Genomic DNA, 16,596 nt, shown 5'->3' with positions numbered 1-16,596 from the left:
AAAATGTAATACATCAAAAAAATGTAATTCGGGGTTGGGGATTTAGCTCAGTGGTAGAGCGCTTGCCTAGCAAGCGCAAGGCCCTGGGTTCAGTCCCCAGCTCCGAAAAAAAGAAAAAAGAAAAAAAAATGTAATACATCAAAACATGGGCTTGAAGATCAGAGACACTTGAGGTTAAGCTCTGCTCTATAAATGTCTAGCATTTCTTTAAGAAATTGTTTTCTAACATTTCTAAAGTTCCTCATCTATAAAATGTGAGTAATCACCATTACCTGTACTCAGGACACAAAAAGCCCTCCACAGACATCCCCTCCCTTCATAACCGCTGAGATCATTGTTAATGATATACTTCTTTTTTCTTCTCAGAACCACCAGCAGGTAAAACAAAGAGTTTTCACAGAAGATGACCAATCCCATAATCACCCTAGTGTTTTACATTTATTCGATTTTTGAATGTATGCATATACACATGTGTCACATATGTGTCCATGTGTGGAGATCAGAGGACAGTAAGCGTTTCTCACTTTCTGTTATGTGAGTTCTAGGGATCAAACTCAGGTTGTCAGGCTTAGTGACAAACGGCCAACCTGGTGACCCATCTCAGCAGCCCCCAATAACCTATTTTCTTGAGTCAAATTATTGTCCCAACCCAATAGAAGTACTTAATCAAAAGAGCTATTGTTTGACTGTATTGTGAGAATGCCTTCAACTTCCTTTTTTCCAGTGAACCCTAAAAGGGCTGAGAGGCTATCTCAGTGGTAGAATGTTTGCTTACCATACAGAAGACCCCGTGTTCACCTCCAACACAACAAAAAATAAACCATCCTGGCTAAAGATCTCTATAGCATTCCACTGGCCTTTCAGTCACAGGTAAAGTAGCTATGTAGGGATGTCTATGTAACTAATGTAGTGATGTCTGCTTTGTGGATCCTCAGAACCATGGAAATGGTATGTGATTTCATTCGTCTCATTTAGTTAATGGATTTTAAAATATGGGCAAGGAAAGATCCAAGATTCTGAGTTCTCCCTGGGATTCTGAGTTTTCCCCTCAAACTTTATTTCTGTGTTTACCCCTTGGAACTATATTTCCCCCTTAGGTAAGCGTGTGTCCTAATACACATGTGCTGGGAGAGCACTTACCCAGTGCTAAGTCTGCACTGGGCATTGTTTTAAGTATCTTACATGGATTAGCTCCATTAACTGCCATTAAAACTCCTATGATGTTGGATGCTGTGTCCCGACGAGACAAGGTAATTTGCTCTGACCTAACAAGCCATCTTGCTGAAACTACAGTTTCAAGCCATCAAAGAAACTACAGTTTGCAAACTCTTGTGCTAATTTATAAGTCTTCCCATAATTTGGTCCCGCACAATCTGTGATTTAATCTCATTTTTTCCTTATTATTTCCTAGCACGAGTTCTAAGAAGATCCCTTTCTTTCCAATCCATTTCTCAGTGACTGCACTTTAATCTACAATCAATTCCACAGTTTAGCTTACATTACCAAGTGAGTAATTAGTACCACATTGAATGTATTGTCCGATCTCATTTTACAGGCTAGAGAGCTTACTAAGTTACTCAAAACACACACAATTCGTAAGTAGCAAAAGATAGGATTTGAGCACAGAAATCAAATCTTTAAAAAACAAAGCAAAACTACCGTCCCTTTGGCGTTGTGTTCTCACACAAGTCCTGTAAAGCCCTCTATCACTTTCATCATTATTACTTTCTAACCTGCGGCTGAAGGAATCCTAATCCAAAAAGCAATTTGAACCAGTTTGCTTTGTCTTTCAACGCCTCACTCGTGTCATGAGTCCCATGAGAGACGCATCAACGACCAGGGCTTTTCCAAGCCCTGAAGAACTTGCTTCTCCCGCATGCACTTCACTAAACAAACATATGGCTACACGGACATCCGGGAACAGTATTTGGGAAGATTTGCTCCAATAGTGGCACTAGGTTTTAAATACAAAAGATGTGGAACACAGAGAGTCCCTATGAATGGAAATGTGCAGCGCATCATTAATTATAAAGCTGAGCTTCTAAATCTGGGTTTAGGTTTTCTCTTCATACTTAGCGGTGGAGTTGTTTATGAATCTAAAAATCACAACCTTTTGAAATGTAGCCACTTTGAACACACGTTCGACCTTATCTAGGATTAAAGTCTCTGCCTGGAGGTGTCTGAAGACGTGAAACCTGAGTCCTTCTTTTCGGTTGGGGTTAATGAGATTGGACAGCAGGCTCAGCCCCACCCCTTTTTCAGATCTTTGGCCCAGACTCCCAAAACACTGGGCCCCTCACAAAGATGGCACGAAAGAGGGCTGGACCAATGGGGAGTGGCGTTGCTCGCGGTTGCCTAGGTAACAGCCAATGAACAGCGGGAATTGTGCCCAGTGCGGCCGTAAGGGATGGCGGCGTCCAGTGGGGCTGAGGCGGGTGGCGGGGCAGAGGGGAAAGTGGCAGTGGGGAGCCCGGAGCAGCAAAGATCCTAGCTGCTGGAGCCCCGCGTCAAGTCGGGGCGTAACAGTCGTCTTCGAGAAGCCGAGCTCAGGTTGGCCTGCGGCGCGGGTGGGAAGAGGACTTGGGAGTGCGGTCCACCAGGTAAGGACTGAGGCGGCAAGCAGGTGACTGGGCTGGGGAAGGAGCCTCTGTCCTGGCTGTACTGACAAGAAGGTGGCTACCAGTGGGATCCCAAAATTGGGTTTGGAGTTTCGATCCAGAGGTCGTAGCCCTGGAGAACACAGGACACTGGTTATCAAGAGGGGTGTGCCGGGCTGTGTCTGCAGGGAATGCCAGATCTGTGGGAGCTTGAAGAGCCTGTGGAGTGGGAGCCGACACCCCCCCCCCCAAAAAAAAGGACAGAACCGGGCTGAAATGAAAAATGCAGTGGAAGACTGGGTTGCGTGTCGAAGTCTGGGGTTTTGTTTAATCTAGGGCGCGTCTGTGCCACAGGTAGGGAGATGTCCCACTTACTGAGGCTTGGGGAATGGGTTGTCATTTCTGTAATTCAGCATCCACGAACTACTTAGGACCCAACCAGAGTAACTTCACTATATTAGAGCCCGGCCCAGACACTGTCCCTTCCCTTAGCATAGATAGAATAGTGTTGTGACAATATTACTCCGGAGAGCCTATCACTCTTTTTTTTTTTTTTTTTTTCTTTTTTTCGGAGCTGGGGACCGAACCCAGGGCCTTGCGCTCGCTAGGCAAGTGCTCTACCGCTGAGCTAAATCCCCAACCCCGAGCCTATCACTCTTGTGTCATTGTCTTTTTAAAAACCTTCTTCTTGGTACCAGTGTTCTCTTTTCATCTTCTTCAATCTAACCATCCCACATTCTCCCTAAAAATAAAACCTGCTTATCATAACAGTGCCAATGCTTACTTTCCAGATAGGAAGGAGATTATAATTTTAAAGTTAAAACCCTAATTATTTCATATTCATTTAAAAACACGTTTTATTAAACAGTATTTCCAGTTTCCTAATCTTTGCTCATCAGAGCTTTCATTTTCCCCTCTTAGGACTCTAAAAACTTATGGTTGCTTCCTTTGTAACTAAAAGAATTTTTTGTTAGCTTGCCTACCCAAGGAAGTGGCTTTGGGAACAGTTCGGAGATGGTGTGGATAGTTAGGGTGTCTGCTTCCAAACAAAAGGTCTCTAACTGGGATATGATTATTCTCAGGTTGGGGAGGGAAGAATTGTTGTTATTTTGTTTTAAAACTTCTTAATTTAAGCTGGACATACATGGTGGAGCCTCAGGAGACAGAGGCAGGTGGATCTTCTTGAGTTCAAGGCCAGCCTGGTCTACATAGTGAGTTCCAGGACAACCAAGGACTACATAATCCTCCTTCAAATAACAAACAAAAACGTCTTGATTTAGACAAAAGTTGCTGCAAATGCATAAATGTTCTTTAGTTAGCTTGGTTTTATGAGAGAGAGAGAGACAGGGAGAAGGAGAAAAGGTGGGGGAGGCATGGCAATAGTGTTTACTGCTCCTGCAGAGGGCCAGGATTCAGTTCTTAGCACCCACCTGTAACTCCAGTTCCAGGGAATCTAAAGGCCTCTCAGGCCTCCACAGGCTCTTGTACACACATAGCATACAAACATTCATGCAAGTTCACACAGAGACACATAAACTCAAAGCACTTCTAAAAAATGAAAACAATTTCTTATCACTGTCTTCGAGTTCTGTTTGGAGCCATCCACTGAAGAAAAAAAGTAAGAGAGCAAAAGATATAGTCTCTTTCCAACAGTCCCAGAACAGTGGATTACAGGGACAAAAAAAAAATGGTAATTTTAGGTTACGTTTCCATCTGATCATTTGCAGCTTGTCTGTCACAAGCACAGAAAGGGCCTCTGTGGGAATGTGGATCGTGTTGGTTTGTGACTGGATTCCAGGTATAGATCTGAAGCCTAGGGCATCAATTTTCTCCAACAGGATTATTTAAGCAAGTATTATAGACGTCGATCTGTGTTCCTTATTAAAGTATTGGGTTTCCCATTTGCATTAGTACTGGATACACTTTATTAATCTATATTTGCCTCAGTAACTATGGATAATCTTGGTTACTGGTGAAATTCCCAGGATGTGACAGTATCACCTGTTTGGACACATGTTGCAGTTCCTAGACAAATGTATTCAGCCATAGCCCGAGACCCCTGAGTTCTACATATGTTCCTTTTAATTAGCACTTCTGATTTGAGTCTTGAAACTGTTCATGGTTTTAAGAAACCACTGCTGAATTTACTGTATCTTTCTAGATTGAAAAGGAATGGAAATTTGTAATATATACTCTTGAAAACCAGCACGGAATGGTGTCGGGGTAGGTTGGCAGGTGGTACTCTGCTTATTACCACTAAACAATGAATTAACCCAGCCCTTAGCAGCTTAAAACCACCCCACGATACTCCCAGATCCTAAGTCAGGACTCTAGACCTGACATCATGGAGATGGCTTCTGTTTATTCCATAGATTCTCCGGTGAGTGGGTCAGTGTCTGACTGGGAACTGGAACCATTTGACTGACAGCTCCTTCACTAACGACTGCTCCTGTCAGAGCTAAGATGACTGACAAGTGAGGATGCAGGGCGGTGGTGGCATACGGTGCTAGTGCACGCCTTTGATCCTAGCACTCGGGAGGCAGAGGCAGGCAGATATCTGTGAGTTTGAGGCCAGCTTGATCTATAGAGCGAGTTCCAGGACAGCCAAGACTACACGGAGAAACCCTGTCTCAAACCTTCTCCCCAATGCCCCCCAAAATTGGAATATCAACTGGAGTAACAGTACGTCCTATAACTGGCTACCTCAGTACTTGGGAGCCTTCCGATAATATATTTTATCTTAGAATAACATTTTTATTTCCATATATTTTAAAGACTTATTTATTTATTTTATAATACACTAAGTACACTGTCACTCCCTTCAGACACACCAGAAGAACACATCATATCCCATTACAGATGGTAGTGAGCCACCATGTGATTACTGGGAATTGAACTCAGGACCTCTGGAAGAGCAGTCAGTGCTCTAAACTGCTGAACCATCTCTCCGGCCCATATTTACTTATTTACCTGTGTAAATATATATGTTTATATATGTTCACATGCTATGGTACGCTTTGTGGAAGTCAGAGAGTAACTTGCTGGAATTGGTTCTCTCCTCCCCCGTGTGGGTCCCGGGATCCTGAGGGTAGGTTCCTTTGCCTGCTGAACCATCTCACCGGCTCCAGTCAGGTGTTCTTAGGCTGTGACTCAGGCCTCAAGCTATGGGTCTAGTAACGAGCAGAATGAACGTTCATGATGCTGTATTTGGTGTACATAGGTGATTAAGCATTTCTTCCATGGTGCTGTATTTGAAGCAGTCCAAGTCTGATCCAATCTAGGGAGACACTGCAAACATCTTTAGAAATAAGACTAAGCACATTAAGCAATAAAAAAAAGAAAGAAGTTTCAGTGGCTGGAAAGTTGGCTCAGCGGTTAAGAGCACTGGCTGCTCTTCTAGAGGTCCTGAGTTCAATTCCCATCAACTACATGGTGGCTCACAACCATCTGTAATGGGATCCTCTTCTGGACTGCAGGTAAAGCACTGATATATTAAATAGATAGACAGACAAACAGATAGACAGATAAATCCTTTTTAAAAATTTAAATAAAATTTCTAATTTTATCACCTTCCTTAAAATATTTAAGATATTAGCCCAAGAACTGACAGCATAACAATATCAACCAAAAGACAGCTTTACACTTAGGAGCATAGCTAGTACTTTGTCCATAGAGAATCCTCAAATACTTCCTTGTTTTCTCCCTGGTCCCTGTCCACCATGTGAGATCCAATTCTGGAGGTTCCCTGTAGCTTCCGTGAAGAGTAAACAGATATAAAAGCATTGTCCCCAGAAGCCCTGCGTGCCCACCTCTCAGTCACTGCAGTGACCCACCAACATTTGAGGAAAGAGAAATTGGTTAACCCCTGGCAAACATTTAAAGAAAGTTCCCTTATTGTACTGTCTTCTAAGTCTCCTGACTGACTTCTTCATGACAGTACAGTTATTAAATGTAGTCAAAGATAAACAGTTCTTCAGCCAAGAAGGGCAGGGCTTGCCATAAGCCCAGTACTCAGGAAGCAGAGGCTTTGTGAATGCAAGGGCAGCCTGGTCTACACAGCAAGCTCAAGGCTAGCCAAGACTTCATAGAGAGAACCTGTCTCGGAACGTCAAATATACCTACATACATGCTAATACACACACATACACACACACACACACACACACACACGCATACTCATTACATACACACATACTAATGCATACACACTCACAGACATACACACTCAGACATATACACAATCATATATACACACATGCTCATATACACAAACATACACACATTCATATATAAACATACACATATAAGCATACTCATTTTTATACACTCATTTATACACATACATATACACTCTCATATATACACACACACTCATATATACACACTCATATACACTTATATGCATACACACTCATGTACATACACACATTCATATACATACATAAGCTCACCTATACACACACTGATATGCATATACACAGTTATACCCATATGCATTCATATTATACTCATGCATACACATACTGGTATGCATACACACACTCATACTCACACATTAACATGCATACATACTCTGATATGCATACACACACACTGATATGCATACATGCACAATCATACACATGCATTTATATTACACTCATATACATACACATTGATACGCATACACACATAGCCTACACATATGTGTTCATATTACACTCCTGCATACACACACTCATATACATACACACAGCTCTTCAGATTCAGGTGGGCATACTTTGAAGAGTTATGGAGCAATTTGGAATGTTTTATTTTGTTGCTTGAGATAAGACCTCATATGTAACCCTGACTGACCTGGAACTGAAAGGCATCTGCCGGCCTGCATCTCCAGAGTGCTGGGATGAAAGATGTGTAACGCCATGGCCAGCGTGTTTGCAATTTATATCATCATTTGACTTTGAAAAGCTAAAGATGGCCTGTAGCTAGCAGAACACCTTAACTCCACTGTGAAGAGTTTTCTCTCGAAATTCTTACGGAAAACTTATCTTCCTCTCATTAATGTTGTATTTGCTGTGAAGTCTCACTGACCTCAGCCCAAGCCTGCTCTGATCTGGGCTGATGATAAGAGTTTCAGTTTCTGTGTGGCTTGAAGGAAAGGAAGCTGTTGACTGGCACCAGGCCCACAAGTATTTAAAGATCCTCTCTAGTTTGGTGCACCAGACAGTACAGTCCTTATACTCTCAAGGAAAGCTGCACTTGTCCTGTTAGCATCAGGCAGGTGCCTGCGAGGGAGACTTTCAGTTAACTATTCACCATGGCATCTTTAGTTGTAACTTTGTGTCTCCCTCTGGTTCAGTCATAGTCCGCAGGCTTTCCGATGGGAATCTAAAGATGTGCTTGTTCAAACTATAGGTTCCCAAAGCTTACACAGAATTGGACAGGTTTGAGGTCAAGCCTACGAATCTGCATTTTATCATTTGAGAAAACATTGTAATACTTAACTATAGAAAAGACAAAGGGGTGAATAAAAAGATCTAGAAAATGGAAAAATACTTCTGTTGTTTATTGATTCTGTTTATACTTTATGGTGACTTAAACGTCCATATCCCTTCTTTTTTTTTTTTTTTTTTTTTTTGGAGCTGGGGACCGAACCCAGGGCCTTGCGCTTCCTAGGTAAGCGCTCTACCACTGAGCTAAATCCCCAGCCCCTCCATATCCCTTCTTATGGGATATCCTTGAACACACAGTTTTTTTACCACCCAGTAGTCCGCAGTGCTATTGAGATGGTGATGACACCTCTAAGACGTAGTGTCCTGAAACAACTATTATTTCTTTGCCCGATGAAACAGTGAGTCATTAGTGTAGGCCCCCGGCTCAGAGCCAGCACCTTCTATGTCTTGCTGAGTTCAGGTGTCTGTGATCAGCTGGGACAATTACTCCATATGATCGCTCCTCATCTAGAATATTAGTCTAGACTCCTGCATTTAAATATCTGTATCATCACCTTTGGTAACACTCCATTAACTAAGTAATGCACACAACCAACCCAGACCAAGGCAACTCTGTCTTTTGGTAGGAGGATATCTCTTCCTCACCAGCGTCTCTGAAGGGACTCGGCTGCCCCAACCCCTCCTGTCATTTTTCTTAATCACTGCTTTCCTCCTATTCCAATCCTTGTTCACATGCCCCACCCCCACCCCCAGACACCACAGACTCTTTCCCTAGCTTAGCTGTCCAATTTTCAGAGAGCACCGTGAATGAGTCTGACCTAAGCCAAGGCTCAGCCTGAAGGAAGGAGGGCCAGCATAGTCAGGGAGGGTTGTGTGCTCATCCCTTGCTTAGGCACCAACAAAACCTTTGTTATGAGTAATGTTTAGGGTTTGGCTTTGTTTTTTTTAACTTTATGTCTGTGACGATTTGCCTGTGGGTCTATGTGTGGACTGTGTGCTTACTTGGTACCTGTGGAAGTCAGAAGGAGGTTTTTGGATCCCCTGGAACTGGAGATTAGATGGTTGTGAGACATGATGTGAGGTTGGGAATGAAACCTGGATCTTCTGCAAGAGCAACACGTGCGCTTAACCACTGAGCCATCTTGTCAGCACCACCAAAAAACTTCTTAACCACTCTGAGCTTGTGTTTCTTCCTCTGTAACACAAAGGAGTTTGCATTACATCTGTGTGGTTCTTTAACAGCTCAAGATCTCTGTGTATAGTCTCTATCACCCTAAATAAGCCGTCTTATCTAAGCGGACCAGATAACTTGTGTTTCCGTTGCTCTCTTACTGTCTTTGCTGCTTGCTTTTGCATTTAATCCTTTCCCCCATTGATTTATGTGGAGGCAGGTCCGCATAGCTGAGGATGACGTTGAATGCATGGTCCGCAGCGTCTGCTGAGATTACAGATGTGCACCACAGTTGTGCTGAGGGCTGCTCACCCCTGTACTTGACACAGAATTACCTTGTCCCTGGTATAGCCTGGTGTTTCACCTGCTGAGCCTACCGACCTTATTATAACTTCCCTGAGGGGACTCTGTTTATGCATCCACAGAACACAGCACGTGTCAAGTAAATATCTGTAGATTTAGCTTCCATTTCCATCACAGGAAACAGGAACTGGCTGAAAACGGAAGGGGTGAGGGCGCTTTAGCCGAGGTGGAGGTGGGGGGCGAGGAGGACATTTTAAGTGACCTGAGGTAGGATTGTACTTGAGGTAAATGTGCACTTGCCGGAGCTCAGCCTCTAGTCCTCTCGCCATCCCATGACTCTGCTTTCTCTGTTTATCATAGTTGGCATCCTCTTCTATAAGCTGCCGCCATGACCCTGACGAAAGGCTCCTTCACCTACTCCAGTGGAGAGGAATACCGCGGCGAGTGGAAAGAGGGTGAGAAGCTGCCCTGGGGCAGCCAACTCCAGGGCGCCATTCAGTCCCCACTGCGGGACTCAGCTCCACGTAGAACCTTTCCTTTATGTCAGGGCTCAATGAAGGAACTAGAAATGAATCCAGTCTTCCCACTCCTTCATGTATAGTGCTTGGACACAGTCTGTTGTCTTAAATATGAGGTGCCCAGAAGAGCCAATTAAATTCTTTTGGGTGCAGTTTAGAGAGTTCAGGATTCGAGAATTAGTGAAAACCCTCAAAAACAAGTGACACTCCTTCCCTGACTCCTGTGACAGCTTTTGACAGCGGAAGTGATCCTAAATTCTTAGGAAGAACAAAACGCTTTGGAGCCGTGACTTTGCTGAAACGGCAGCACAAGCACTTTAATGGCTCAGTTTGGAAAGAAAAGCTGGCCACCTTAAGGTCTCTCAGTGTTCAGTCCCAGCAAGCCACGAAACTGACCCAAGGACGAAGGCCTTTCCACACTAAAGAGGGGCGAAGGGCAGCTTTTCGTGGGTAAGGCTGTGGGAAAGTGTGGGCTGCTAAGCCAGTGAGAACAGGACCCGGAAGCTCCCCCATTCCAACCTGGTGCCTGTCCTTCTCTTTGCTCAGGCCGGAGACATGGTTTTGGTCAACTGATGTTTGCTGATGGTGGCACCTACCTGGGTCACTTTGAGAATGGGCTTTTTAATGGCTTTGGGGTACTGACCTTCTCAGATGGGTCAAGGTAAGTATTAAGTCACTCCTCCGTCGTTGAACTAGCAAGACTCTGATACAAGTATGAGCCCTGGTGGTTGTCTGTCCAACCCTGAGCTTGCCCAGGCACTAAAGGAAACAGAAAAGGGATGAGCAGTTCTTTTCTTGATTCCTTTTCTTTTGAAACTAAGCTTTATTTATTTCTCTGTGTTCTTTATTTGTGAAGGATGTGCCACAGTGCTTGTGAGGAGTGAGTTCTCCCCTTCCGCCATGAGGGTCCCCAGGATTTAACTCAGTCATCAAGTGTGGGGACAGGTTTCTTTTGTCTACTAAGCCATCTTGCCTGCCTTTGTTATTTTAAAATAAATGTCAGAGCCAGGCACTGTGGTGAATGTTTGTAGTCCTAGCACTGGAGAGGCAGAGTAGAGAGTATCCTGAATTTCAGGTCATGCTGGTCTAGGTGGCACTGGTAGAGTTATGAGATGAGCTCCACCACAGAGCTCACCTTGACTGACAGACACACGGACGACTGCTCGCCTCAGTTACCCCACACAGCCAACGTACCCACTGAAGGCTAACTAACCTCTTGGTCTCTCTGCAGGTATGAGGGGGAGTTTTCCCAGGGCAAGTTCAATGGTGTCGGAGTCTTCATTCGATATGACAACATGACCTTTGAGGGGGAATTTAAAAATGGGAGAGTGGATGGCTTTGGTAAGTTTCGGCTCAGCAGAATGGAACATAGGTGGAATGCTCCTGTGTCTTAACTCTCCGGTGGCTCTCTCCAGCAATCTGCAGTGCCCATGCCTGAAACTCTCTCCTCCTCTCCAGTCTCTGCGTGTCAGGCTGACCCGTCCTCCCCTCTGTCCTCCTCACAGGCTTGCTGACTTTCCCAGACGGTTCTCATGGACTACCCCGCAATGAAGGCCTGTTTGAGAACAACAAACTTCTGCGCCGTGAGAAGTGCTCCGCCGTGGTTCAGCGGGCTCAGAGCGCCTCCAAGTCAGCCAGGAACCTCACTGCCTGACGGAGCTCTGGGTGCAGTCGGAAAGTATCTGTAAAGCAGTGGTGTCCCTTGTGTGCGTGCGAGGTGAACAAATGAACCGGAAGTGAGATGAGAATGACCCTGATGTCACAGCCTGAGAGGTGCTCTGTCCCCTGCCAGGCAGGAGTTCAGTGGCAGGCAAGAGTGGAGGGTTTTGGCCCCAGGACCCTACGGCGGTTATGTCCTCCCTGGCCCTGATGCGCTCAAGCACAGGGCCTGCCCCTCTGCCATGTCATTCCCAGGACCTTGGGTTTCCCAGTGCTGTGGCCTTCTCTCCATCTGCTGTCAAGCCACAGGGAGCCTCTTCTTTCCACCCAGATAATCCCAGTCCTGTGTGCTGCCATTGAAGAAGTCAGAGAAAGACAGGAGTGACATAAATCACAGCAGCTCTGTGAAGCCCAGGCCAGAGCTCTTCTGGGTGTTACCCACTCATTCACTGCATTTGGAGGCCTGGCTCTGGGCTGGTCTCTGTGTCTTCTTATCCCTCCTCAGTGTAAGAGTGTGGTTTTCTTCTCCCTCGGCTTTACCTGACTCCTCCTTACCTGAGTTACAGCAGACAGCCCAATCCCCCTCTGTGCCTCTCTCCTCCCTTAGATGTCAGACAGGATCCCTTTATAGAAAGCCATGTAAGAAACTAGTGTGAAGGAAACGTATGGCCCACATTTGTTACTCACTCCGGGGCAGAGGGCAACCCTATCCGGGCATCTGTGAAATGATCTGGAATCGCACTGAGAGAGCATTCCTTCCCAGTGTACCATGATCACACTCATTGTCCCTTGCGTGTTCAAAGATTTGGATCCATCCTAGTGTGAGCTCCATTTGACTCATGACTCTAGAAGCAAGAGTCTTGGCTCTCAGGCCTGGGACAGATCTTCCTGCCAAAATCATCATGACAGGGTCTCCAGTTAGCCTAGGTCCTAGCCCAGCCTGAGCCCTAGCCCCAGGCCCCATCCTCAAATCTCTCTCAGCAGCAGACTGTGGTGGAGATTATAGCTGTGTGCCTCTATTTATCATCTGATCCGTACTGTAGAAACAAGTGTTTATAGGAATAAACCAATCACAGAACTGCCTAGAATTAGTGTTATGGATTTTCTGGACTTCAGGCCTCATGAATATCGACCGTTTGATATTTGTGGAAACTAAACAGAGAGGTGCTTGGAGCTAACACTGAACACTTCGCGACATGATGCCATCTGTTTCTCAGAGCCCCTGTGGGGAGCTGCAGAGAGAAGCCAGCCGGTGGAATGCTTACTCTGTAAGTGTGAGGACCCGAGTTCAATTCTCTGCACTCATGTAAATAACTGGATGTGGCTGTGCACGCTTAGACTCCCAGGCCTGGGACTCAAAGACAAAGAATCTGTGGGGCTGATTGTGTAGCCGGCTTGGCCTAGCCTAAGTAGTGGGTCCCAGGCACCAAAATGGATGTCTCCTGGGAGACACAGAACGTTTACCTATAACTACATACACATCTGCTGGGAAGTAGAAGGCATGAGATCTTTAAAACCAGCAGGCTCAGTTTGTCCAGGCTAGAAATGGCAGGGTGGATGGGGTTCCTGTCCGACATGTTCTGACTATAGCTCCCTTCCACTGGATTCTTTTCACCCTGAGCATCAATGTATACAAGCCCTGGTACCAGTCACTGCCAGACTTACTGTGACCTCAAACAAGTCATCTCCTGCCCATGTTTCCCTTTTCCCACACCCAGCAGCAGAACATCCCCACCATCCCAGCTCATTTACTTACAGTTCTTACATCAGTCTTCCCTACAGCTCTGGGAGAAAGGTTTATTCTAGCCGAGACCCGGGGAAATTAGAGGACTACTCTAAGACCTCATAAACGCCAGGGGTCCCAGAACTTAAAGCCAGGGCTGTTGAAGCCCGAAGGCTGAGCTCTTAGCCAGCTTTGTGGGCTGCCTCTCCTGGCCCTAGATTTTCCCATCAGCCCTAAACCTCCTATTCTAAAGCCCCACTGGTCTGGAAGGTGACCATGAAAGAAACACAAGAGCCATGCCCCAGGCTTTGATGCCATTAGACACCTACTTCTGGTGATTAATAGTCTTTTCTCGCCTCTGCCCCAAACAGGGCCCTGTTCTCTATTTAATGAGTAATTTAAACTTTTTGTCTTGGCTTCTCTGCTGCTGGTCCTACATCACCACCAAAATGAGCTGAGCATTTTGGAGAAGGTTCTCTTTTTGATCGACGTGTCAAGTGTTTCTAAATATCTCAGCTGAGCTCTTTTGTCTCTTACTCTGTCATTCAAAGCCCATGGGGAGTTGGGGAAATGGCTTACTTAGTAACCAAAGTGTTTGCTACACAAACATGAGGACCTGGGTTTGAGTCCCCAGGACCCACATAAAAAGCCAGGCATAGTGGTACGCCTGTAACCCCAACACTGGAAAACAGAAACAGGCAGATCTCAGATGTTTACTGCCAGCCAGTATGACCAAAATGACAAACTCCAGATGTAATGACAGACCCTGCCCTAAAAAAATAAAGTGGTGAGTGATGGAGACCACCAACATCAGTCACTAGTCCTCACATTGTCTGCATGAATAATTGCGTATGTCTATACACATTTTAAAAAATCAAGTTTTCCTAGACTAACCCTCTAATAGCTGGCCTTCCCTTAAAATTACTAAGGCTTCTCTCAGTGGTGAGAAAAGACTGACCATGAAGGTCGCACAGCCTTAGGAAGATCCTTGGTATCTGGCCAGGAAGTCTACTACTACAGGCAGGCATTCAAGTCTCACTTGTTATATTTTATTATAGTAACAACGTAATCGGTTTTGATAATAGACAAGTGCCTTCAGAGAAGAGGGTGATCCTCTCTCCGTCCCAGTCTTCAAGATCCATACCTGGGCTTGTCTTCTAGACTGTACATCAGGTGTCTATCCACCAGGTGTCATTATTTATAAAGGTGACAAGGTGCTTGGACCGTCCCAGTCACCCAACAGTGGGGATCAAAGTTAGAGACAAGACTAGGATGTGAGTTAGGAAAGGACATCGTGGCCAGAGTGCAGCTTGGATGCCTTTCAAAAAAAAAAAAAGGGACACATTCCGATGAGGCCATCCCTGGCTATCTGGCCACATTGTGCACAATTAAGATTTCTAGCTTCAAGTTAGAAGTGAAGAAGTCAGTTTCCTTGGTTTTCAGCTGCACCCCTTACCCTTTATTAGGGTCCCTGGTTTACTCATCTTAGTACAGAATAAAGTACCTACAGTAGAGACAAGAGATTGTTCCTTCCTGGTAGGGGGTCTCCAGGGATTCTGTGCAGGGTGCGGAGGCGAGAAGCCACAGTTGGAAAAGGAGCCTTGTGTGTGTGTGTGTGTGGGGGGGTGGATAAGAATGGCCCCCATAGGCTCAGATTTGAGGGCTTACGGGGTAGTACTGTTTGAAAGGGTTAGACGTGTGGCCTTACTGGAGGAAGTATGTCACTGGAAGTGGGCTTTGAGGTTTTCAAAAGCCCAAGCCAGAGCGAATGGCTTTCTCGTCCTGCTTCCTTCAGATCGGGAGCTCTCAGCTCCTCTAGCACCATGCCTGCCTGTGTGCCGCCATGCTTCCCACTGTGATGACAGTGGACTCACCCTCCCAAACTGTACACTCCATCTCAATGCTTTCCCTTACGAGTTGCCGTGGCCACAAGGTTCTGACTTCAGAGTCAAGGATACAGGAAACGGGTGTGGACTCCCCTCTGTGACTAAGGAAAGCTGCGGAGTTTCCCTTACAAGAGCTGTTCACAGCAACAGAACTCTAAGACAGACAGACGTATCGGGGAACGGGGCATTGCTGTAACAGGCCTGACTGTGCTTCGTGTTTACAGAGTGTGGACTTTGGGACTTAGGACGAGGAAAGCATCTGAACACTTTCAGTGCGGTTCAATGGGCCATCCTAGTAAGAGCACGGAAGAGAGGTGCTGAGCGCAATGTATGCCATTATGGCCACAATCAAGAGGTTTCCGAGGAACAGAGCAGTATTACGTGGCCTAGAGATAACTGTTCTTGTCATCATTCTGTCAAAATGTGGCTGCTTTTTGCCTCGTCCTAAAAATCTAGAGTCTAAATTGAAAAGTTTTGGATTAATACAATTGGCAGAGATGTCAAGACCACCTAGTTTTGACTTTGTCACATGGTTATTAGTGTTCGGCCTTAGGCAGATCTATAAGGAAAAGGTTAAGTGGGGCAAGGGAAAATGTAAAATGTAAACAAAATATTAAAATTTGAGGAGAAAAAGAGCTCCAGTATAATGGAGTTAAATCCAGTGCTCAAGGATATTTTAAAAAAAGTTTAACGAAAACTCTGATGTTAAATGGAATAAAGGGAGCAGTGACCTCAGGGCAAGACCCCACCCAGCTAAGCTTCCAACTTGTGAAACAGTTTTAAGGAGAAGCAGTGAGGGAAACCATCAAAACCAGAAAGCTGATGGAAATGTATTTGAACGAGGGGGGAAGTTCCAGCCCCACCAAGCAGCAGAACTTGGCAGCTTTAGCCACACGGTTCTGACTTTAGAGTTAAGGATACAAGAAAAAGGTTATGGACTCTCCCTCCATGACTAAGGAAAGCTTCTGAGGCCAGACGTGCATCAAGGACATCCCTGCGTGGGGGCCCAGAGAGGACATTGCATGAAGCTGCGAAATCGAATTCTGGAAACGATGCGATGTTGGAGATGCCAGAGCCATGGGATACCATGGGATACCGGCTGAGGAAACCTATGAACAGGGTGTGGAACCAGCCGAGAGAAAGAAGTGTGCTGCACTCCACAAAGCTGAAAGGAGTTGGAGATCCGAAGAGCACTTTGGTATCAGAGAGAAGCAGAGTTTGGAGTTTGCCCAGCTGAGTTTTTTTTTTGGTTCTGTTTTGTTTTATTTTTAAAATTTTTTTTATTAATTTTTATTTATATGAGTACA

At 45.3% G+C, this 16,596-nt stretch overlaps 1 protein-coding gene across 1 annotated transcript; it reads left to right on the top strand.

The window, feature by feature from the left end:
* The first annotated feature begins 2,463 nt into the window (after positions 1–2,463).
* Morn4 (MORN repeat containing 4) lies at positions 2,464–12,768 on the top strand. The gene is made up of 5 exons (NM_001024975.1): positions 2,464–2,600; positions 9,864–9,958; positions 10,568–10,682; positions 11,253–11,362; positions 11,527–12,768. Exons 2-5 carry the CDS (start codon positions 9,892–9,894, stop codon positions 11,673–11,675), a joined length of 441 nt encoding a protein of 146 aa, NP_001020146.1. The 5' UTR covers positions 2,464–2,600; positions 9,864–9,891; the 3' UTR covers positions 11,676–12,768.
* The last annotated feature ends 3,828 nt before the right edge of the window (positions 12,769–16,596 follow it).

Source organism: Rattus norvegicus, chromosome 1 (assembly GCF_036323735.1).
Source record: "Rattus norvegicus strain BN/NHsdMcwi chromosome 1, GRCr8, whole genome shotgun sequence".
Lineage (NCBI taxonomy): Eukaryota > Metazoa > Chordata > Mammalia > Rodentia > Muridae > Rattus > Rattus norvegicus.
This window is presented reverse-complemented; position numbering and strand designations above follow the sequence as displayed.